Source organism: Antechinus flavipes, chromosome 3 (genome assembly GCF_016432865.1).
Source record: "Antechinus flavipes isolate AdamAnt ecotype Samford, QLD, Australia chromosome 3, AdamAnt_v2, whole genome shotgun sequence".
NCBI classification, from domain to species: Eukaryota; Metazoa; Chordata; class Mammalia; order Dasyuromorphia; family Dasyuridae; genus Antechinus; species Antechinus flavipes.
This window is the reverse complement of record NC_067400.1, coordinates 523,714,401-523,739,929: the sequence shown is the minus strand read 5'-3', so window position 1 is coordinate 523,739,929 and position 25,529 is coordinate 523,714,401. Positions and strand designations below refer to the sequence as shown.

Genomic DNA, 25,529 nt, shown 5'->3' with positions numbered 1-25,529 from the left:
GCTTTGTTGCACAGTACCATCATCTACAAAATTATACCAGGAAGCTAGTGGAAAATTATATAGTACAAAGATCCACCTCAAGAAAGAATATACAATATTATAATCCCAATGCATTAAAGAGGTGCAAAAAAATGTCTGGGGAGGTACAAAGGAGATGGATCATTGAGGACATTACTGACATATATGATCAGAGGAAAATATATTTGGACTACATGAATTTAATTATATAATTATATTCGGCTTTAATTACAATTTTTTATTGTGTTTGTATATGGGTTGTGTTTCTAACTCTACAGCCTTCTCTTGGGGCATTCCTCCACCATGACACGGCCTCCTTCTTCCAGTGATGAGTTCTTTGGGGAAAGAAGAGTCCATCTTGGGATGAACTCAGGCTAGTCATGCTTCATTCCTCTCCCTACAGCATCTCCGACTCTGGACTTGGCCTCTGGGCCCTGGGGCATCTTCACCCACCTCCCATTTCAGACCCCTTTTATGTGCTGACTTCCCCTTTAGAGTATAAGCTCCTTGAAGGCAGGGACTATTGTTATTATTTGTATCCTTAATACTTGCACAATGCCTAGTATTGCCTGCCCATTACTAACTGATCTAAGCCTTCCATTGCCCGGAAGCAGTCCATGACATAATGGAAGCTTCCAGAAAGTGGCTAGACCTCCATCTAATATAGTCCTTTTGGGGATAGCTACGTCTTCCTGGCCGTGCGACCCCGAGGCAGCCCCTTCGCCACGTTGACCTCACCTGTCCAATGAGATGGAGAAGGAAATGGCAAACCGCTCTGCCAAGAAAATCCCCAGTGGGGCGTGAAGAGTCCGGTACGACTGAAAACATACAACAGCGAGGCGGTGCTTTATGTGCGCCAGCTTATTAAGTAAAAACAAATTGGCAGGAATTGGAGCCCTGAGCACATGCTGACGTCAAAGAGGAATATTAGGAGCTCAGGCTTCAGCCTCCCATCCTCTGCATGAATGCCTTTGGTTTGAGTATTGAATGGTCACCTCCGAGAATTTTCCCGAATTTGCAACCATCTATCAGTCAGCCTATAAGTCAGTCGGTAAGCATTTAGTAAGCGCCTGCTGAGTGCCTGCACCGTACGAGTCACGGTAGATACGAAGAAATACAAAGGCACGTTTGTGGGCACTGGGGTGAAGGGTAAAGTCCCAACTACCCCGCATCTCCCTTCTACAAGAAAGGAGGAAGCGCTTTCTCGGACAAAGAGCCGACGAGGGAGGGGTCAGGACCGAGAGGCAGGAGCTTTTCTCCTCACTCTCTGTGTGACCTTGGGCAAGCAGGGCCTGGGTGTCCTCACGTGTAAAATCAGGTGTTTGGCCCAATCGGGCGCTAAAGACACTTCCAGATCTAAACCTATGATGCTGTAAGGGTGGGGATGAGTGAGTAGATCGAAGGGAATCGGGAGCATAGTCAGAGAACACTGAAAGGACTCAGTTAACGTCAGCAGTTTCCCAGAGACAGCGCAAGCGCAGTGAAGCCCTTCTCTGACATGGAAGTAGGGGCTGGGGGCAGGATAGAAGGGAGGAAGAAGGCAGGGCAACGCGGGAAATTCGAAGCAGCCCATCCCCCTCTCCTCCCCACACCCGCTAAGAATGGTTTTGCGCATGCGTTCACGAAGTTGCCTAGATTCCTGTTTGTGTTCTTGGGTGGTGCTGATAAAGTTGATTGAAAGCGGGCCATTATGGCGGCGTCCGGAGCCGCTGTCGGAGGCGTCGGCCGTAGCGGCGGTGGGCTGGGTTTCTTGTCGTTGGCGCTCGGGGTGTCCCTGCTCAAATGCCTCCTCATACCCGCCTAGTAAGGGGCTCGGAGGGAGATCGGGCGGGAAGGCTGGGATTAGGGGGCGGCCCGCGAGGGGGAGAGACATCTAGATGTAGGGACGGAGACCCTCGAACCGGTTCTGCCCTAGTGTCTGCACTAGTGTCTGCACTCGGGGATCCCGGCCTCACTTGCCCAGGAGATCTTGGGTTCAGATCAGAGGCTGTGGAGTCTTAAGTCTTAGATTTACAGGAAGGAAAACCGAGACAGGAAGGCGACGTAACTCATTCACTCCGCTCCTGAGGGACTGAGGCCGCGTTCAATGCGGGTCTTCCTGACTCCAAGTTCCGCCACATTGCAACTGTTCTGTCCCATGCTATCTGCAGGCATCAATGAAGGCCTGGGCACAGATGAAATTAGCTCTTGACAGTCCTCCCACTTCTGACCTCCTGTGTTCTAAGGGCACTCCCGGCTCTGACCTCTCTGACATTCTGTGTTCTAAGGGCCCTTCCGGCTCTGACCTCCTGTGTTCTAAGGGCCCTTCCAGCTCTGACATCCTGTGTTCTAAAGGACCTCCCAGCTCTGACATCCTGTGTTCTAAGGACCCTCCCGGCTCTGACACTCTGTGTTCTAAGGGCCCTCCCAGCTCTGACATCCTGTGTTCTAAGGACCCTCCCGGCTCTGACATCCTGTGTTCTAAGGCCCTTCCAGCTCTGACATCCTGTGTTCTAAAGGACCTCCCAGCTCTGACATCCTGTGTTCTAAGGGCCCTTCCATCTGTGACATTCTGTGTTCTAAGGCCCTCCCAGCTCTGACCTCCTGTGTTCTAAGGCCCTCCCAGCTCTGACACTCTGTGTTCTAAGGACCCTCCCGGCTCTGACATCCTGTGTTCTAAGGGCCCTTCCATCTCTGACATCCTGTGTTCTAAGGGCCCTCCCGGCTCTGACCTCCTGTGTTCTAAGGGCCCTCCCAGCTCTGACATCCTGTGTTCTAAGGACCCTCCCGGCTCTGACATCCTGTGTTCTAAGGGCCCTTCCATCTCTGACCTCCTGTGTTCTAAGGATCCTTCCAGTTCTGACATTTTGAGTTCTTTTTTTTTTTTTAATAGTTTTTTATTTACAAGATATATGCATGGGTAGTTTTTCAGCACTGACAATTGCAAAACCTTTTGTTCCAACTTTTCCCCTCCTTCTCCCCCCCTCCTTCCCCCAAATGGCCCATTGACCAATACATGATATTTTGTTTTCTAAGGGCCTTCTGAGCTTTCACATTCCATGTTCTTAATCCCCTCCCAGCTCTCACACTGTATTCAGAAGACCCTTCCAGCTCTGTCCAATCAGTCAACAAATATTTATCAAACACCTTTGTTAAATGATTGCAGAGTGTAGGTGGGAGTAATGTATTAATTAGCCTTAAATGATAGATTAGAGCCAGACCATCAGGAGCTTTAAATGCCAACTAGAATAGTTCATGTTTGGCCTTAAAGCCAACCCACATATATGGTTAACCTCATTAGGCCACGATTTCTTTTGTAAAATGTGTTGACTTAGATGATCTTTTGCATCATCCATGACTTTTCTCTTTCTATTAGCCTCCACATCTAATGAGTTGTCAAATCTTTTCCATGTCTTTTGCATCCATATATTTCACTTAAACATCCACCACCATCCTAGCTGGTTTCTTCATCATCTCTAGCTACTGCAGTAGCATCCTAATTGGATTCCATGATATCTGTCATATCTATCACACTCATATTCCTAAAACCATATCTGACTATGTCACATCTCTCGCCCCCCAGAATAAAATAGAAGTCTCTTGTTCTGGCATATTTTAAAGGCTTCCACAATCTATCATACCCTGCCTTTGTAGTTGTATTTCACATTATTCCCCATTAGTTCCAGTCAGACTGACTTGCTAGGTAATTCTCTTGTACCAAGTTCTATCTCCTACTTTCATAACTGAACAAACAATTCTCCATATCTCCATCTCCACTCCTTTCTAATATCTTTCTTTTAGAATCCCTAACTTCCTTAAAAACACAGCTGAGGCATTATTTCCTATTTTAAACCTTATACAACTTTATTCATCTTGTAAATATGTCTCCAGAGTTTTTTGAAGTGCCTACTTGCCCCAACATGAAGATAACCCCAGAGTGCTATGCTTTCGGTTCTTACATCTAATTTTACAATCCTCTTTCCTATCCATTTATTGTCATCTGACACTTCTCTGTGCAGCAATTTTTTTCCCCTAGTTTACTGTATACTAAAAAAATAAACTTGTAAGAATTGTATGTAAAATAGTGTACTAGCCTTTGAGTAAAAACCCTTCACTTAATATGCAATGCCTTGGATTTATGTTAGTTATTTTGTCTGGATAGAGGCCTTTTCTCTTTACTCTTGGGTTTATGGTTAGGTTTTAGAATGTTGGCATTGCCTCATGTCTGACCTTTATATAAGTGAGTTAAGTTATATTGCAAAACTATATTTATTTAATGCCTTTCTTATAGGAGAATAAATTTTGTATTAGGAAATATTCAGTTCCTTAAGAATGGAAATATGAAACAAAGTACAATCCAAGATAATTTATTATAATGAAAGGGTTTTGATTTGTTGGTTTTCTTTTTTGGTAGTTATTCTACAGATTTTGAAGTACACAGGAACTGGCTTGCTATCACCCACAGTTTACCAGTATCACAATGGTATTATGAGGTAAATATGTTTTATTTTGTTTTTAATGTTAAGCATACAGTATCTTTCTTTACAGTATCTAGTGGGGAATTTGATTCAAATATATGTATCAATAAGGAGAAAATAGTTTCCAGGAATATCTAATTCAGTTACAGAACTTGACAATTTCTGAGTGAAAGGGATTTCTAGTTGACATCTGAATGAAAATATTCACAAGTGGCCATCTAGGAACTACTTGAAAACTTCCAGTGATGGAAAACCCCTTTACTCCAAAGACAGCCCATTCTACTTTTGACAGATTTTTAGAAAATTCTTCTTAACATCAAGCCCAATTTTGCCTCCATGCAACTTTTATATGTAGCTCCTAGTTCTGTACTTTGGGACCAAAAGAGCAGTTCCAATTTCTCCATACCAGCTTTTCAAATATTTGTAAGTAAATCTAAACATGGAAAAGTCCTTTTCCTTAAAATAATCAGTAACATCTATTTAAAACCAACAGTAAGCGTCATATGTAACAGGGACAAACTGCAACCATTCCCAATAAGATCAGGAGTAAAACAAGGTTGCCCACTATCACTGTTACTATTTAATATTGTATTAGAAATGCTAGCTTTGGCAATAAGAGTTGAGAAAGAGATTAAAGGAAGAATAGGCAATGAGGAAACCAAATTATCACTCTTTGCTGATGATATGATGGTATACTTAGAGAACCCCAGAGACTCTACCAAAAAGTTATTAGAAACAATCCACACCTTCAGCAAAGTTGCAGGATATAAAATAAACCCACATAAGTCATCAGCATTCTTATATATCACTAACAAAACCCAACAGTTAAGAGTTACAAAAAGAAATTCCATTTAAAGTAACTACTGATTGTATAAAATATTTAGGAATCAGAAACTTTATGAGCAAAACTACAAAACACTTTCCACACAAATTAAGTCTGATCCGACCAACTGGAAAAATATTAAATGCTCTTGGATTGGGTGAGCAAATATAATAAAGATGACAATACTACCTAAACTAATCTATTTATTTAGCGCTATACCAATCAGACTCCCAAAAAACTACTTCGATGAACTAGAAAAAATAACAACAAAGTTCATATGGAAAAACAAAAGGTCAAGAATTTCAAGGGAATTAATGAAAAAAAAATCAAATGAAGGTGGCCTAGCTGTACCAGATCTAAAATTATATTATAAAGAAGCAGTTACTAAAACCATCTGGTATTGGCTAAGAAATAGACTAGTTGATCAAGGGAATAGGTTAGGTTCAAAGGACAAAACAGCCAATAACTTTAATAATATAGTGTTTGACAAACCCAAAGACACCAGTTTCTGGGATAAGAATGCATTATTTGACAAAAATTGCTGGGAAAATTGGAAATCATTGTGGCAGAAGCTAGGCATTGACTCACTCTTAACACCGTATACCAAGATAAGGTCAAAATGGGTTCATGACCTAGGCATAAAGAATGAGATGATAAATAAATTGGAAGAGCATAGGATAGTTTACCTTGCAGACCTGTGGAAGAGGGAGGAATTTATGACCAAAGAAGAACTAGAGATCACTATTGACCACAAAATAGAAAATTTTGATTACATCAAATTGAAAAGTTTTTGTACAAACAAAACAAATGCAGACAAGATTAGAAGGGAAACAATAAACTGGGAAAACATTTTTACAATCAAAGGTTCTGATAAAGGCCTCATTTCCAAAGTATATAGAGAATTGACTCTAATCTATAAGAAATCAAACCATTCTTCAATTGATAAATGGTCAAAGGACATGAACAGACAATTCTCAGACGAAGAAATTGACATTTATTTATAGACATATGAAAATATGCTCCAAATCATTATTAATCAGAGAAATGCAAATTAAGACAACTCTGAGATACCCCTACACACCTGTCAGATTGGCTAGAATGACAGGGAAAGATAATATGGAATGTTGGAGGGGATGTGTGAAAACAGGGACACTGATACATTGTTGGTGGAATTGTGAACACATCCAGCCATTCTGGAGAACAATTTGGAACTATGCTCAAAAAGTTATCAAACTGTGCATAGCCTTTGATCCAGCAGTGTTTCTACTGGGTTTCCCTTCTAATCTTGTCTGCATTTGTTTTGTTTGTACAAAAACTTTTCAATTTGATATAATCAAAAGAGATACTAAAGAAGGGAAAGGGACCTGTATGTGCCAAAATGTTTGTGGCAGCCCTGTTTGTAGTGGCTAGAAGCTGGAAAATGAATGGATGCCCATCAATTGGAGAATGGTTGAGTAAATTGTGGTATATGAATGTTATGGAATATTATTGTTCTGTAAGGAATGACCAGCAGGATGAATACAGAGAGGACTGGCAAGACTTACATGAACTGATGCTAAGTGAAATGAGCAGAACCAGGAGATCATTATATATCTCAACAACGATACTGTTTGAGGATGTATTCTGATGGAAGTGGATCTCTTCGATAAAGAGAGCTTTAATTGATCAAAGATGGACAGAAGCAGCTACACCCAAAGAAAGAACACTGGGAAATGAATATAAACTGCTTGCATTTTTGTTTTTCTTCCCAGGTTATTTATACCTTCTGAATTTAATTCTCCCTGTGCAACAAGAAAACTGTTTGGTTCTGCACACATATATTGTATCTAGGATATACTGTAACTTATTCAACATATAAAGGACTGCTTGCTATCTGGGGGAGGGGGTGGAGGGAGGGAGGGGAAAAATCGGAATAGAAGTGAATGCAAGGGATAATTCTGATATGGGTTCTATCAATAAAAAGTTATTAAAAAAAAGTCCTTAGAATCTAGTTTAGTTGCTTCATTTTACACATGAGAAAACACATGAGAAGGCTAGAAAAACAAACTTGAAAAAAAATGCATTATGATATGTATAGTATTCAAAACAAATTCCTGTATTAGCCATATCCAAAAAAAAGAAAAAAAACAAAATATGGTTTTATCTTTTCTGTGTCCATTATCTTTCTATCTAGAAATGGATAGCATGTTTCATTAGGAGTCCTTTGAAGTTGCTGATGGTTATTTTCTTTCACAGACTCAATGTTGATTATCTTTTTGTCTAAGTTCACGTAAGTCCTCCTAGGTTTCTCTGAAACCATTTTTCCATCATTTCTTACAGCACCCATAGAATTCTAACACATTCCTATGCCATAATTTATTCAGCTATTCCCCAAATGGTGGATATCCTTTCAATTTTCAGTTCTTTGGTACTCAAAAAAGAGGCATAATAAATATTTTTGTACATGTCACTCTTTTTCTGATCTCTTTGGGGCATAGACTTAGTAGCATTTTCATGGGATTTAAGTGTACACAATTCAATAATATTTTCAATACATTTCCAAATTGATGAAATGACTGGACTAGTTCACAATTCCACCAACAGTGAATTAGTGACATGCATTTTTGAATATGAACAGTATGGGAATTTTTTTTACTTGACTGTGTATATTTGTTAAAAGAATTTTGTTTTTTATGCTTTTTCAAAGAGGGAAGGTGAGTAGTAGAAAAAATAAATTCTTGATCATTGAAAAAAAATTCAATTTAAAAAAATGTTACTATAATTTTGAATTCTAGCAAATTCTGAATAAGACATATTCTCTATTTTCAGGGACTTTATAATGTAATAAGGCATATAAGAAAATGTAGTATAATGGAAAGAGCTGGACTAAGTCAGGAGAACTAAGTTTAAGGCCTGCTTCAAATACTTAGCAGCTCTGTGACAGTAGATAATTCATATAGCCTTAGTTCTTTCACTTGTAATATGAGAAAAATACTGTTTATACTAGTTACTAAACAAAGGTGTGAGGAAAATATTGCTTGCCAAGTCTTAGAGTGCCCTATGTTGTAGACATGTAGAACCATTATAATTGAAATGTGCATTGGTTATAAACAAGTATTCTCTGGTGCTTAAAAGGGAAGATGTCACCAAGTGAGATCAGGAAAACCTTCCTAGAGCAGTAGTGCTCAAACTTTAGTTCTTAGTTTCTTTATTATATTAAAAAGTTGATTAAAAATAAAAAAAATTGAGGCTCTGTCCAAAGAGTTTTTGTTTATGTGGGTTATAATTTTAGGTATTTGCCATATTAGTAGTAAAAATTTTATTTTGAATTTGTAAACCCTTTGAAAGAGTTTGAGACCCCCCCAGGATTTTCTGGACCACACTTTGAGAACCATGTCCTGGCATTTGCATTTACTTTATGAGGAGCTTGCATTATATTGGTTTATATACTACTTAAAGGTAGTTTGATTTTCACTTAACCCCAAATGCCTCAGCAAAAAAGAAAAAATAAGATGTTTTGATTTAAATTTGCTTTCTAAAAAGTGATGTTTTTTAAAGATTTTTACTTTATTTTTATCGCTTTCATCTATGACTTTGGGTGTTTATGTTTCTGTGTGTTCTCTCTCCTTTGTTCTTAGGCAACTTCAGAGTGGACTTTGGATTACCCTCCATTTTTTGCATGGTTTGAATATGCATTGTCACACATTGCCAAAGTTTTTGATCCAGAGATGCTGAATATACAAAACTTGAATTATGCCAGTCCTAGAACTGTACTTTTCCAGAGATTTTCTGTCATCTTTACAGATGTCCTTTTTATATATGCAGTCTATGAGTAAGTTAAAGTATTATCTACTTGTGTGGTAGAGGGGAAAATAGTGTTTCCCAGTTTAATTTGTTCTCATGTTTTATTTTTTAATAACAAAGTTCCTGTGGCATCAAGGGCTCCAGAAATTCTAAATTGTATGATGCATGTTGAAGTAAATATTTTTGGGGGGGTTCTGTTTTTGTTTTTTGGTGAAGCCTTCAGTATGTATTTGGTGTAGGGCCCTGTTCTGGGTATCGGGCTAGAAGCCTGGATGTATCAGATGTAAGTGAAAGTAACAACCTACTGAAAGATGTGACACAAACTTGAATAATATTCAAAATAAGAAATCACAGGGACTTAAAAGAAATAGAGGAGAAACGTGCTGTGTAAAGTCCAAGACAGGAAAATTATTATAGTGTTTGATCTTAACTTGGAGTTCCTAGAGCTGAAACGGACCTCAGAAAACATCTAGTATATTCCCATCACCCCCTTTTTGCATAGAAGAAAACAGAGACCCAGAAAAGGGAAACTGCCCATGGTCCAGCCCCTGGACACATAGTAAATAACATAGATAAAATTTGAACCTATGTTGGAATTCTAAACACATTGCCCTTTTAAGTATTCCATACAACTTCTTCCTGGGGAAGTGGGGAGAGAGGTGGAGAATGTTTTTTTGGAGAACTGGAGTGAAAAGGACCAAAAAAAAAAAAAAAAACACAAAGGAAAATAAAAAGTCAAGTATAGTCAGCTTTGGCTAATAGCATCATCTGTTTTTTTAGAGAGAAATCTTCCTTTCAATTTACGTCTCAATTTACAACCTCTCAGTAGCTGGAAGAGAGTGGAGTTGGAACTTTTTTTCTTCATTCAAATGAGATTGAGGCAGCTAGGTACAGTGGAGAGAGCCTTAGGCCTGAAACCAAGATGAATTGAGTTCAAATTCAGCCTCAGATGCTTACTAGCGATGTGAGTCACTTAATTTCCAATTGCCTCTTTTTCTCATCTGTAAAATGGGTGTGATACTAATAATATCTTCTATCTCCCAGGGTTATTTTGAGGATCAAATGAGATTTATAAAGAGTTTAGCATCGTGCCTGGCATATAGTAAGTGCTATATAAATGCTAGCTATTAATATTTTAATCAAGTATGTATGATGCTTTACAAATCTTTAAAACACCACATAAATAAAAGCTATTATTTTTTTAAATCAGAGATCTTGATTACCTACTTGAGAAATTGTACATCAGACAGTAAATTCTCATTCATTTTCATTCAACAGGTATTTTTAAAAGCTTACTATGTGTGAGATCCTATACTAGACATTGAAGAAGAAAATAAGATAAATAAGATATGGTATCTGTCTTCCAGGGTCATATAATCTAGAAGGAAGATAAAAGAGAGACACAGATAGCTATAATGCAAAGTAGAATATGATTGTACTAGGAAATTACAAAAGGGGGAATGAAGGGTCATATGCTCCTACTAACTAGAGGAATCTAGGCAAGGCTTTTATGGAGAAGGTAGCAACCTTTGTTCCCTGAATAACTTTAAATGTTGTTGGGTAAAAACTACCCAACAGTTAGGATGAATTAAGCAAGGGAGAAAGTGGAAATAATTAAACTAATGAATAGTCATATTATTTTGTTTGAAATATGTAAGTTTCTGGAATGTACAAGTACAAAAATCCATTCTACTTTCAAGTATGTAAATTGGATATTATTCAGGTAATCAAGAGTTGACAGTTTGTCCTATTCTTAATTTGGTTAATATAACCATAAAGTAGCCTGTGTTAGCCAATTTTTCCACATTTTCACTTTTAAGAAGATATGAAACATACTGTGCCCTCCAAATTCTCAGAATTTTATGGTTAGCCTAAAAATAAAAAGGTCTAAAATGAAGATGTTCATTAGAAGTAGCATAGCTTAGAAAATAAAGTAGAACTCTTTCTGAGGTTTTTTTCAGGCTCCATTATGACTAATTATGACGTTAGGTCATCTTTTCATATCATCCTGGAGACTCCATGTGTCCAATCTGTAGAGTAAAAGAATGAAAGAGTTAATTTTAAAGAAGTAATTCACTTAGATAATAGTATTTATTGCTGTTAAATACCTTAGAAACCACCTAGTTCACTTTCCAGATCAGGAAATTGAAGCTTCATGATAAGAATGATTTGTGACAGATCATACAAGTAGAAAATAGCAGACCTAACATTTGAATCTAAGTACCAGGACTTAGGTATCCATAAATCTTCTTGAAATCTCTCCAAACTATCACTAAAGAGCAGAGCTGCTTATAAATGTGTAACTTACCTTGAGGATAATTTTACTTTTCAAAAGGTAGAGGAATCAACAAGACCTACTCTTCACTAACAAGAAGCTAAACTTGTTGTTGAAATAGGAATTGTTAATAGAGCACCAGCCCTGAAGTCAAGAGGACCTGAGTTCAAATCTGGCCTCAGACACTTAATACTTCCTAACTGTGTGATCCTGGGCAAGTCACTTAGCCCCAGTTGCCTCAGCAAAAAAGAAAAAAAAAAAAGAAATAGGAATTGTTGAATATATGAATTTTGGAAGCAAGTGACCACTCTATCATAGATTTCATAATAGAAAAAGAATAGAATTGATTTTCAAGGATTCAAAGAAATGATAAGGAAAGCTTAGTAGCTTTATACAGTGGTGTCAAACCTAAAAGTATTCAGGGACCATACCATAAATTTGGATCCCTGCTAAGTGCTTATTAATTTAGAAAATGATTATATTAATATTATTTGCATTTTCTTATTTATTGCTCCTATCCCCATTACTTTTGAATCTGGTGTGGGTTACATGTGGAAGTATTGTACATTATATGTAATTTATGGGCCACTTTTTGACACCTCTAGCCTAGTATTTTCTTTTTTTTTTAAATGAGAACAATTTTTTTCAATAGTATTTTATTTTTCCAAATGCATATAAAGGTAGTTTTTCAACATTCATTTTTGTAAAACTTTATGTTCCAATTTTTTATTCTTTCCTTTCTTACCTTTCCCCTCCCCAAAATGGCAAGGAAGCAATCTGATATAGGTTAAATATGTATAATTCTTTTAAACATGTTTCCATTTTTGTCATGTTGTAGAAGAAAAATCAGATCAAAAGGGAAAAAATCATGAGAATGAAAAAATAAAATGAGCAAACAACAAAAAAAGGTGAAAACACTATACTTTGACCTATGTTTGGTCTCCAGTTCTCCCTTTGGATGTGGCTAGCATTTTCCATCCCAAGTTTATTGGTATTGTGTGGACTAATATTTTCACAAGAAGTTCTCCCAAGTGGAATAGGAAACTCTCTTAAACTGAAACTCTGACTTCACAAGCAGAAATTACTCTATTGAAGAGAGAAAAGGATGAATTCTCTAAAGAAACTAATGGGGATGTACAGGAGAATCCATCAACAAACTTGGATTTTAAAAATATAAAGATATAAATCTTTTTAAAAGATTTAATCTAAAAAAGATATAAAGATAAAATATAAAAATATTTAAAAATATAAAGTAACAAAGAATGAATACAAGTAACCTTGTAAGAATTATATGAATGCTAAACAGAAAAAGCAAAAGCTGGTAACAATTCCACCAATAAGGGTTGGTTTGGGGATTTTTTTTTACTTCTATTAAAAGTAAAAGAAAAATCAAAAAGAACAGGATAACTGCTTTAGATAGACAATAAATAATAGAAAACAGTGAGACAGAAATATATATTTATTCTCTGTTTTTTCTTCTAAGGAAATTAATCCTTATTCTAGAAAGAACAGAACAAAAATAGTTAAGAGATAATGAACACCCACTAGTGTTCATATACAGTTCATATGCTGCCTTATATGCATTAGGCCCAGATAAACAGATGGGATTGCTAAGCTAGTTGGTAATTGCTAAATTTTTGAAAATGACACATTACAATATTTAAGAAAGACAAATGTCCCATTTCTCAAAAGAGGAATAAAAAGTGAACTCTATAAATTAGAGAACTGTGAGTTTGCCTTTTTAAAAAAATGTAGTGATATCTTTAGTTTTTACTTTATCTTTATTTCTCAGTCTGTCATTCTTCCCTTACCCAGACTCATAGCCTCTAACAAAGAATTAAAAAAAAAAAAAAACTTTGACAGAATTAACTAAAGCATCATTAGAGCATTTTATCTTAGATTGAGAACTTCAAGAGACAATCTGATAGTACATTCAGTGTTAAACTCATAGACCCTACATATTGAACAAAGAAGGGATGACGATACTTTTTCTTTTTTCTTCATTGGTCAAAGGTTGACTTTTTCCTAGTAGAATTCCAGAATACAGTATTATGATGATTTGTGAGTACTTAGAAACAGAGGAATCAGTGGTCATTAAAAGTAGTATATAGCTTTATCAAGAATTAATCAAACCAAACTAATCTCATTTCTACTTTGGAATAGGTAATCCAACTGTTGTAAATCAGTAAAATGCTGTAGATATTGGTTAAATGCTTAGATCTTTGCAAGATATTTTATACAGTCTTACTATTCATATGGATTAAATGGAGATATATGAGCTAAATGGGAATATAAAGAAGCAAATTTTAAAAAACTTTACTAGCTCATCACTGAAAATCATGGAGAGTGGGAGAAATGCTATAGGCCTAAAAAGAACAAATGTCCTGGGAAGAGAGTTGAGTCTAAATTTTAAACCAAAAAGCTTGATTTCAATTTCCAGAATTGACTGAAAGAACTAAATATATTTAACCGAAGACTCAGAGGGGAAATAATAATAGTTTTTTTAAGTGTTTAAAGGAATATTGGGTAGAATTGTAGAAAGGTAAAACTAGGTTTAATATAAGGAAAAACTTAGAATTTAATATAATAACAAATGTAATAAATATATATAATAATTTACATAATAAATAGATAAATATAATAAAATTTAGGTTTAATATAAGGAAAAACTAAAAATTAAGTCAATCCAAAATTGAAATGGACCCCCTCAGAAGTAGTAAATTTCTCCTCATTGAAAGTCTTCAAGCAAAGACTAAATAATTTCTTCTTGGGTTGTAGAAGTAATTCTTAGTCAAGTACAGATTAGACTAGGTAACCTCTAAATCCCTTATCACTCTTAGATTCTTTGATTTTTTTTAATACTCAATTTCAGTGCCTTTTTTGCTAGACTACCATTTAAGCATTTATGGTTCCATATAAGCATTTGTATCTTAATTAATTAAAGGTTGGTTGTCTCCTTGTTCACAATTCATGATTTGGATATAGGTTGAACTGGAAAATCTCTTGAGAGTTAATGTGGTAAAAGACCTAATACAAAAAAGACCTAGAGTTGAGAGTCAGGAGACTTGAGACTCTGGATTTGAACATTTCTGTACTCTATTGATTGCCTTAGACAAATCACTCAGTTTTTTCATCTGCAAAATAGGAATAATAATATTTGTACTGTTTATACAGAATTTTTGAGAGGAAATAAATTTCAAAAGCTCTTCAGAAATATGAGTTATTTGTTTTTACTTATAATTCTAAAATTCTATTATCCTGTAAATTCTAAAATGTCTATTTTTATAAGTCATTGATATTTCTGCTTTATTCCTTCCAAATATTTCCCTATAGGTGCTGCAAATGCATAGAGGAGAAAAAAGCTGGAAAAGAACTTACAGAGAAGCCAACATTTATTCTTTCTGTTTTACTTCTATGGAATTTTGGATTGCTAATTGTGGACCGTATCCTTTTAATTTTGTATATGTTTTCTTCTTTTATCTTACATACATACTGGACACAAGATTAATATTTTCTGTTAATGATTGTGGTGAAATTTGAGTTTTTTCTGCTGAATTATTTAGGTTTAGTAGGATTGAATAAATTTCAGTTTTCTCTCATCATTATGTTTATGTCCAAAATTTTATTGCCAAAATCTAATGCAAATCTAGCAAATATGTTTTCTTCCTGTCATTAAGTTGCATGAGGAAGTCCAATGTCAAAACTTCTGATATAATGGAGCATAGTGAATAGAGTACCGTGTGGAAGTGTGTGACTCTGGGCAGGCTACTTAAAATTATTCAGAATCTCACTTTTCTCATCTGTAAAATGGAGATAAACAGTTCCTGCCTCCCAAGGTTGTCATGAGGATCAATTAAAATAACACATAAAAAGCCTTGCAAACTTTCAGTATTACATAAATGTTAGCTTAATAAGTTATTATTATGGTTAGCTATTAGCAGGAATAATACTGCATTTGATTTCAGTTGATCTGAATTGAATTCTGATTTAGTTGCTATATAACCCTGGGCAAATTGCCTTAGATTTGTCCCTTGCACAAAGATAATGAATACTTGTACTACTTCTCAGGACTGTCATGAGGATAGTATAGGTATGAAGTGCTATCTCAATGTAAGCTATTAATAATTTCTCTCAAATTCCTAGGCCTGCTGGTGTTCCCATTGCATCGTCCTTCTCGGTTGATTGGTGACAGGGTCAAAGTGGAGTCATCCTGTTGTAATTCTGTGTTGTCTTGTTGGAGCAGAGTTATTCACAAATTTCTCTTCTCTGTCAATCTTTAAATTTTAAGAATGAAGAGTAGTTGACCTATGAGAAGGAATACACAACAAATATTTTTCCTCTTTCAATAAAAAATATGCAAGGTAGCATTAGGAGCATTGTATCCCTCCTGCATGGCCCTTTACATGAGGTTTAAGGCCAGAATACTAACTTTCACATCTAATTCCAGCTGTGACACTTACTGACTGGTTGATCATTGGCAACTCAGCCAAAAATGGGGACAATAATATCTGAACTCTCCACCTAAGTTATGAAGAATGCTTTTGATATAAATATTAAAGTGAAATAGAAACATGAGCTATATAAAGAATGTGTGGTAAGGCCAAAGTCTAATTCTATAGCAAGCAAAATTTCAGTATCCAAATGCAGAGCTCGTATGTGTGATTTCCTATGTTAGCCAAAATTTTGCAATGAACAGAGCTGTTTTTTTTTTCATTTAGCTGTGCCACGAGCACTAACTAGCTATGTGAGTCTGGACAAATCATTTAACCCTGTTTGCTTCAGTTTCTTCATATGTAAAATGAACTGGAGAAGAAAATTGCCAACATAACCCCAGATGGGATCATAAAGAGTCAGATATGATTGAAAAATGACTGGATTCTTGCTTAGCAGAGAAAGGTCTTCATGAATTGCTGTGCCTGACCCTTCTTTGGTTAGGCGCTTATTTGTGATTATGTAGGCTACTCCTCAAACAACAGATTAAAACCATTTTGGTTAAGACATCCTGGTCCTCATGAATTATCATTATTAGATCAGCTCAAAGGAGAGGGAAAAGCTAAGTAATTTATCCAAAAGAGTGATCAGTGTGACAAGAGGTTAATTGCTATTTACCATCTGTTTTATCTGGGGCCAAGGTAATTCTTAAACTCAGGTTCTTTCATCCCAAGTTCAGTTCTTTCTATTACATTGTAAGGCTTTGGTCATGGTCCACCCTGTAATCTCAAAACTGAATGACAAATAGAATGATCACTCAGATCAAATCAATCAAGCTAGAAGGAAGCAGTAAATTTAGAAACAGTTGATGGAGGTCATAAATGATGATATAAATTTAAGCATCTGAAGAGGCTGTTTAAATAGAAAGTTAAAACCAGATTACGCCCAAACATATATTAAAAGCTTATTATGAATCAAAAAAAATTTTTAAACTTTGACAAATCATAATGTATTGATGCTGAATTTTAAAAAGTCAAAATTTCAACTTTTTTCTTCTCTGAACTGAAATCTAAGATAATTGACCATAATTCAAAATGCTTTTCAAGGAAATTAATAAAGTAAAGTTAGTCTTAGCTCACATTTAAATAGTATTTACAGTTGACAGAGCATCACCCGCACTACAGTCCTGTGATATAGATTATTTAATTATTGTCCTCATGTTGGAAAACAACAACAACAACAACTAGGATTCAAGAAATCATAGGAATTAGAGGTGAAGGACCTTAGTAATCATCATCTAGTCCAAACCCTTTCATTTTAAATTAAATGACCTTCCCATGACTTTACTGTTTGGGGTTTATTTATGAGGAGAAGAATAAGCATTTAAACTTTGGTCCAAATCTAGTATGTTTTCTTCTGATTCTTATGATAAAACACAAACTAGTCAATCAGGATTCAAAGTCAAGTGTTTCTGTAATTAGTCTAATGCTAATGGTTTTGTGTTTAAGATCATCTTAAAAAGCATTTTTAATTACTGTTCATATTCCTCTCCATTATTTTAGGCATAATGGCATAATGGCATGATTCATTTTGAATTTAAGATCTCCCTCGCTCTTTCCTTCACCCAAAATTCAGATATTCACTTTCAATACAATGGTTTTTTATTTGGATTAATGCTGCTTTCAATTGCTCGATTATTTCAGGTAACCACAAAATGGACAGGAAAATGGATTTTTCTTCTTTTAAATACACATAAGCCTTTTTTAACTCTTAGAGGCTCCAGAATGGAAGATGCTCAAAAAATTTAGTCAGTGGATTCAAGCAAATTTGCAGAACTCTTGATGGGCTATCCTTCGCAGTGTTCAGTTTCGCACAAATTCCTCATTTTTGAGAATAGGAACTTGAACTATAAAGAGTTTTCATGCCAGAGTAGGAATACCATTGGGTTTGTACTTCTTTTGCATTCAATATCTTCAGGAGATATTGAACACTGGAAGAAACCAAGACCTGGGTTGTTTGTTATCCAAATCCCCTAGATATTATTCTTCTTATGAGCTATCTTTTTAAAGTTGTTTTTATAAGTATGTCATTTTGTCTCTAAAACTAAGTTATTAGTCTAAATCATAAAATTAGTGAAAAGAGACATGGAAGCTTCCCATTTTCTTCTCTTTGTACTTCTCTATCTTATTTTGGTCAAATTGACAGAAGAATGAGAATAAATAAGAAATCTCATTGTTTGTTTTAGAACTGTTGAATTCCAGGATTCACCTCTTTTTTAGAAACCTGGGAGGAGGGATACTTTTCAGCTCACTCCCAGCATAGCAAGGTACCAAGCTAGTACTTGATTACTTGAGGTAATTATAGAAATTGTCCAGTATATTTTCTGCTTCTTGAGTCCATGCTATAAAGCAAACATCAAATATCATCTTTGCCCTGATAGAATTTATAATCTCAAAAATGAGATATGACCCCACCCAGTTGTAATAGAAAACATAACCTGATAAGGACATGAACAAGGCACAGAATACTGTGGGAGGAATAAGGAAAAAATTATTTCTGTTTGAGGAAATCTGGAAAAACTCCATAGAAGACAGGGCATTTCAGAAGGAGGAAGAGAATGATAAATACATTCGGGAACACTTAGAGCAGAAGGCAGATTATGGAAAGGCAGAGTTTGGAGTCAGGTCCCAGCAGATGGTATGTAGAACAGGAAAGAAAAAAGGAAAGAATGTAATGGGTTCTTAATAATACAATTTTATATATGACCTCACCCTGAACCTTTTCACTCCCCTACATCCAAGACCTTCTCTGTTGGCTGGGCCACTTGTATGCCCCCAACCATCAAAATAATCATGCTTCTCTCTGTTTCTGTCTCTGTCTCTCTGATTCCCTCTCCTTCTCTTTCTCTCTCTCCCATTCTCCCTCCCTCTTTCTCTCTTCCTCCCCTTTCTCTGTCTCCCCCCATTTTCCCTTTTTCTTCCTTCCTTCCTCCCTTCCTCCCTTCCTTCCTCCCTCTTTCTCTTTTTCTTCTCTTCTCCCTTCCTTCCTCTTTCCCTTCCTCTCTCTCCTTCCCTCCCTCTCTTCCTTCCTTTCTATTTCTCTCTCTCTCTGTCTCCATGTATCTTTTTCTCTCCCTTTCTCTCTTTCTCTTTCACCTATTCCCCCCCCAGACTTGACACCACAGTGATATGCAGTACAAAATAAACTTTGCTAGGCTATGAAGAAGGAGTGAGGAGGATTGCATTCTCGGAACTACTGAGAGGGTATTTATCAAAATTGCACCCACTAAATTCAGTACATAAAACTAGCTAAAATTGCACAGCACCAACCACTCCTATACATTCAGGTGATTTTTTTTTTCTTTTAAATCTCCCAGAAAAGGCATTTGGAAGGAGCATTTCTCTTTGCCATTCTCCTGCATTTTAAGCACATCTACCTTTATGTGGCCCCAGCTTATGGAATCTATTTGCTGAGATCTTACTGTTTCACTACAGATAAACCAGGCAAGTTTCAGAGTCATCAACATTGTTTTTTGGTTTCTTTGTTTTTTACTGACTTTCTGTGATTGGTTGAGTAGTTGTTGTTCTTAGTTCTCAAAGAGGACCAAAATGAATGTTCCGATTGTGGTTGATCAGACCAGTATAAACCCAAAATTCTGCCACAGTTCAGACACAAAGAATCCAGATGAACATTTGAGATAGCTTCTCTAATTCTTGCACATCGCATCTTCTGAGCTAATTCAACTCTGCTTTGTTCATAGAGCACAGCCCCTTCTCTGATTAGGGCATGCCATGCTGGATGGCTCTGTGCCAGTGTGTCTCCCATGTCAAACAATTGATTTTAAAGTTCTCTTAAGAACTTTATCTCTTAAGATACCTTGAGAGTGTCCTTGTATCACTTTTTCTAACCACCTTGGGAGCACTTACTCTTTGTGAGTGGTTTATAAAATAATTTTTTTGGCAAGCATACATTTAGCATTCAAACAGTGTGATCATTCCGACAGAATATATTAATACATTAATACAGTAGAGTCAGAATGCTTGGCAGTTTAGTTTGAGAAAGGACTTCAGTGTGTCTTATCTCATCCTGCCAGGAGATCTTCAGAATCTTCTAAGACAATTCAAATGGAAGCAATTTAGTTTCCCAGCATGGCTGTCATTTCATGGACATGAAATCTTGTCAGGTTTCACAGGATACAACAAGGTCAGCACAACAGCTCTGTTGTTACATGTGATAGTCAATCTAATTCCTCTCCTCTCCCACACTTTCCTTCAGAGTCTCCAAAACACTGAGCTAGCTCTGACTATGTGTGTGTCAACCTCATTATCAATGTGAGCATTCCTGGAAAGCATAACGCCAAAGTAAGAGAACTTCTCCACAGCATTCAGAACTCTCCATCTGCTCTAACTGATGGTTCCACATACGGATGGTGAGATGCTGGCTGATGGAGCACCTGTATTTTCTTGTGTTAATTCTCAGGCCAAAATTAGCACAAGCAGCAGAGAATCAGTTCATACTTTGTGGCATCTGAGCTTCAGAGACTGCATGGAGTGCACCCATCACTTGCAAACAAAAGCTCCCTCCACTTTAGTTTGGCTTGTAGCCTTTTCAGGTTGAAGAATTTACCATCAGTGCCGTAGCTGACTTTGATTCCATGTTTGTCCTCATTGAAGGCGTTTGGCAACATGGCTGAAAACATCAAGCTAAAAAGTATAAAGACCTAGGAATTAAACTCTACCCTGAGCTAGACTTCATCTTCTAACTTGTAACTCAATCTACTCTTTGCTCTTTTCATCTGCTTGTTCTTCCTTCTATTGTCTCTACATCATGGTAGCTGTGTCAAATGGCGGCTTTCTCTAGTGTGGGTTTGGGAGAGAAGAAAGAAGATAGACAATTTGGAATTTAAAATGTATCCCACAAAAATACATTAAAGAAGAAGAAAATGGATGAACAACTCCTATGTAAGCCTTCATCACTACATAATAAATATAACTTCCAGCTATTATTATTATTGATTAAAAACTAAGATAAAATTTGAGGCTTCCCCTCATAAAAGGGGAATAAGACACAGGGAGCAAAGTGATACAAAATTACACATCAGATCTATGATTGGGGTCCTCCGGAAAATCCTAATAACTGGATGGAAGAGTGGATACTTAGCCATATGACTGAGCAAGCTACTAACTTCTCTCAATCTTAGTTTCCTTATCTATATAATGGGAATAATAGCACCTACTTCATACTGTTATTGTGAGGATCAAATGCACTACTACATGCAAAGCATTTTGCCACCCTTAAAATAACTTTAAAAAATTATCATCTCAATTCCAATGGAAGTGGCTCCTTTCAACAATGAGATGATTCAGACCAGTTCCAATGATTTTGTGATGGAGAGCCATCTGCACCCAGAGAAAGGTCTGTGGGAACTGAGTGTGGATCACAACATAGGATTTTCACTCTTCTTTTTGTTTGCTTGTGTTTTGTTTTCTTTTTCATTTTTTCCCCTTTTGATCTGATTTTTTTTGTGCATCATGATAATTGTGTAAATATGTATAGAAGAATTGCACACGTTTAACCTATATTGGATTACTTGCTCTCTAGGAGAAGGGAGGGAAAAAAAATTTGGAACACAAGGTTTTGCAAAGGTGAATATTGAAAACTATACATGTATTTTGAAAATAAAAATATATATTAATAATAAAATACATATTTAATATAATAATTATTTTAATAATTCAATAATAACTAAAACTGTTTTAATAATAAATTTAATTATAATTAATAATTGTAAATTTAATTTAATAATAGAAATATATTTTAAATAATGTAAAAAAAATAGCATCATCTCATCTATGTGGCTTATAAGCAGTGTGACCCTACTCATTACTTAACATCTCTGAGCTCAGTTTCCTTCTCTGTAAAACAAAGAGGTTAGACTAGATTGCCTCAAATATCTCTTCCAGTTCTAAGTTATAAAATTCTATATTGTAATTGTATTATAAAGTGTAGAACATAGCACTGCAGTGGAAAGTCCTTGGCAATCTTCTTTCCCCCCCTCTATTCTGTTTCATTTGGTGACCTCATTATCATTAGCTCCTGTGGTTTCAGTGATTATCTCTATGCTACTAATTCTCAAATCTACTTATCCAGTCCTGCTCATCTCTAGACTTGCATCTTTCCTAATGACAATGGCACATTTTAAAGTCTTAGATTCAAAATGCACAAAACAGAACTCCTGTTTACCCCAACCTTCCATTCTTCCATACTCCCCTATTACTGTCAAGGCACACAAGCTTGAAACCCAATTGTCATCCTTAACTCTTCACTGTCTCATACCCCCATACCCAGTCTTTTGCCAAGCCCTATCAGTTTTTACCTTTGGGACATCTTTTGTAGATGCCCTTCTCTCCTCTAACACTATGAGTTTAGATCTTCATATTTCATGTCTATATTACTACAATAGACTTTTGTTGGTCTTTGGTTTTGTCTCAAGCCTTTCTCTCTTCCAATCTGATTTCCTTTCAGATGTCAAATTGATTTTCTAAAAGCTCAGTTCTTAGCATGCCATCCTTTTATTAAATAGATTCCAGTGGCTCCCTAAAACTTCTAGGATTGCATATAAAATCCTCTTTTGGGCATTTAAAGCCCTGCACAGCCTGCCCTTTCTAGTCATCTTAAATCTTACTTGTACCCCAAGTACTTTATATGCAGTGACACTGGGCTCCTTGTTGCTCCTCCCACAATACACTCATCTCCCAAGTGGAAGTAAAGTTTCTACTATAACAAAGATAAATAAAAGTGTCTGTCTTCCCTTAATAGAGTGTTCTCATCTCTATCTCCTGGCTCCCTATTTTCTATGCGATGTCTCTTCTAATCCCCTTTAATGCTGGTGACCTCCTATTGATTATCTCATTTATCCTGTTTTATATTTGTTTGTTCATAGTTATTTGCCTTTTGTCTGCCCTATTAACCTGATGACTCGGAGGACAGGGACTATTTTTTGTTTTCCTTTATACTCTCCACCCTTAATACAGTGCTTGATACAAGTAGGTACTTAAATGTTTATTGACTCAAGTGAGATATGGGGAAAAGCTTCATGAAGATGTTTAAGTTTCTACTATAACAAAGATAAATAAAAGTGGCTCTCACCTGCAAGAAGCTTTCAGGCTAGTTGGAGAGATAAGATGAGCTCACAGATCATTTTAATACCAATTTCAGCGTTGACATCCCTTCTTCTTTGTTAATGATAATGTTTCTTTTTCATAGATGGCTCTGTCAGATGGAGCAGTTTCAGTTTTCACCGACTAATTGCCCTGGGTTTCATAGTTTGCTTTGTTTCTGCCCTTTCTTTGGGTCCTTTTATAGCCTTGGTAAGTATCTTCCTTATCTTGTTTTTAAACCACACATATATACATATACATATAAATACAGAGAGAAAAATTTGCATATTACACATATTAGTACATTGTGTGTAGAAAGCTAAGAAGAGACTTTAGAGATCAAGTAGATGACACTGCATGGCATGCTGGGCCTGAAGTCAGGAAGACCAGAGTTCAAAGTTGATGTCAGACACTTCAGCTATGTACTGAAAGAAGTTACTTACCCTCTGCTTGCTTCGGTTTCCTCAATTGGAAAATGAGGATCCTAACAGCACCTTCTTTGCAGGATTATTGTGAGGAACAAATGAGATAATATTTATAAAACACTAGGCTCAGTGCCTGGCACTGGTAGGTATTACATAAATGCTTATTACATTGGGAAATATTAAACAAAATAAATTAAAATCCAATACAGTATAAACACTGCCAACTATATGGCCCTGTTTCTAATTGTGATACCATTGATCTAGGTAAATCCCTTATTTGGGCTTCTACAGGAGAAATAGCAGAGCTGGGATTAAAGCCTAGTTTTCTGACTCCAAATCAGAAAGACCAAAAGGCCTTTCCATTGCTCTAACATAACAAAGTTTCACAAATGAGGATCCTATTGTGAGCCCCTAAACTCTCAAACTTGATGGCAAGGATCCAGATTTTTTTTGGTTGTTTGTTTGTTTTTTGTTTTGTTTTATTATTGCTTTTTATTTACAAAATATGCATGGGTAATTTTTCAGCACTGACCTTTGCAAATTTTCCTCTTCTTCCCCCCATCCCCTGTCCTAGATGGCAGGTAGTCCTATACATGTTAAATATGTTAAAGTATATGTTAAATACAATATATGTGTACATATTTATACAGTTATCTTGCTGCAACAAAAAAAAATCAAGATCCAGATGTTGATGTCATTTCTGCCCACTGCATGTAGGCAGATATCTCTCACATTTTCCTTACACCTACACTAGACAAGTGCAAAGAAATATTTGATTTCCATTTTAAAAATGAGGAAAACTGAGGTACAGTAATTTGTCAGAATTTTGAATCTAGCTCTGGGATCCATGTTCCTTTTTTCTATAGCAACATGTTGAAAATAGGTCTTTGGACTGGTGATTTCTACTTTTTACAACTTGATATGTCAGTTTGACATAAAGAGCAATTACAATTAGCCTCTATATATACAGGCCATTGACTCCAGCTCCTTAATTTAAATATGTAGAAAGGAAGCACAGAGTGTCACAGTAAGGCAACTTAACCCAGGCTCACACAGCTATAAGTATCTGAGAAAGGATTTGAACTTAGATTTTCCTAAGCTCAGGGCTCTACCCACCATGCCATTTAGAAGCCATCCTACCAACCTGGAAGAAGCTTTGGACTAAGCTGAGAGCAGGTTTGTGTGTGTCTTGTTGGTCACACTAAATGCAGAGTGGCTAATCAAAAAGGTTGAAGGTTTTTTGACCAAAGATCTTATTTGCTCATTTTCCCAGCCTTGTTAAAGTAGGGCTTTATTTCCAGAATGGAGGGGGTAGTGTCCCATGCTTCAGGATTTTTGTATGGCTGTTTTCAGAATTACTTCTAGGCATTGCAACCCAAATCTGAATATGGGTAAAGCAACCGAGTCCTGCCTTTGTGCAAGAAAAGAGATCCCTGTCATGTTCTGCCCAGCTGTTCGCCCTCCTCTTCTATGGGCTGGGACCTCCAGAAGCTGCTGCTGTCACTACTGCCACTATTGCTATTGATTCAGGGGTTCCCAAAGCTATCTCCTGGTTTGCGGGGGCCAAGACTATGCTGGTTGTCTTCAGCTGGAAAACTGTTCCTCTCAGTCTTTTTAGATTGTGACATTCTAAAATTTGTTTAGAGTCATTACTTAAAGGTATTTGAAGGATTTGGGGGAGAGCTCGGGTGAATCCCTGCCTTTACTCCATCTTGGTTCTGTCTCACCAGTGGTAATTTTTTCAACCAAAACATTTTATAAAGACAGTAATGAAAGGATGGAAGCGCTTTGATCTGCATTTATGGAGGAAGCACTATAGCAGTGAAATCCCTGTGATTCGTCACTACTCCAGTGTTGGTGGGTCCAATGCCCTATTGAATGCAAGAACTGTGAGAAGGGTTATTGCATGTCAGAGGGGTTAGATTGGACCCCAGAAGGCAGAGCTAGAAACTATAGAGATAAGTTGTAAAGAAGCACATTTAGGCTTCATGTCAGTATATGTTCCTCGTAGCGAGAGCCATCTCAAAGGGGACCAGATACCTGAGAAACAGTTTAGCTTCCCTTCCTCACAAGGTTCTGCCTCAAGCAGAACCTAGAAGACTACCTGGCAGGCAGGCCATGCTGAGGATTTCAGCCTCAGGGTTGGCTTAGGGACAT

General features: G+C 36.5%; 1 protein-coding gene across 1 annotated transcript in view; it reads left to right on the top strand.

The window, feature by feature from the left end:
• The first annotated feature begins 1,677 nt into the window (after positions 1–1,677).
• Positions 1,678–25,529, top strand: part of ALG8 (ALG8 alpha-1,3-glucosyltransferase) — a 44,573-nt gene continuing 20,721 nt past the window's right edge. The window contains exons 1-7 of the mRNA XM_051987203.1: positions 1,678–1,821; positions 4,412–4,490; positions 8,916–9,109; positions 14,690–14,799; positions 17,423–17,490; positions 19,164–19,290; positions 23,054–23,157. Of these exons, the coding sequence (XP_051843163.1) occupies positions 1,709–1,821; positions 4,412–4,490; positions 8,916–9,109; positions 14,690–14,799; positions 17,423–17,490; positions 19,164–19,290; positions 23,054–23,157 (795 nt within the window). The 5' untranslated portion in view covers positions 1,678–1,708. The remainder of the gene's footprint in view (positions 1,822–4,411; positions 4,491–8,915; positions 9,110–14,689; positions 14,800–17,422; positions 17,491–19,163; positions 19,291–23,053; positions 23,158–25,529) is intronic.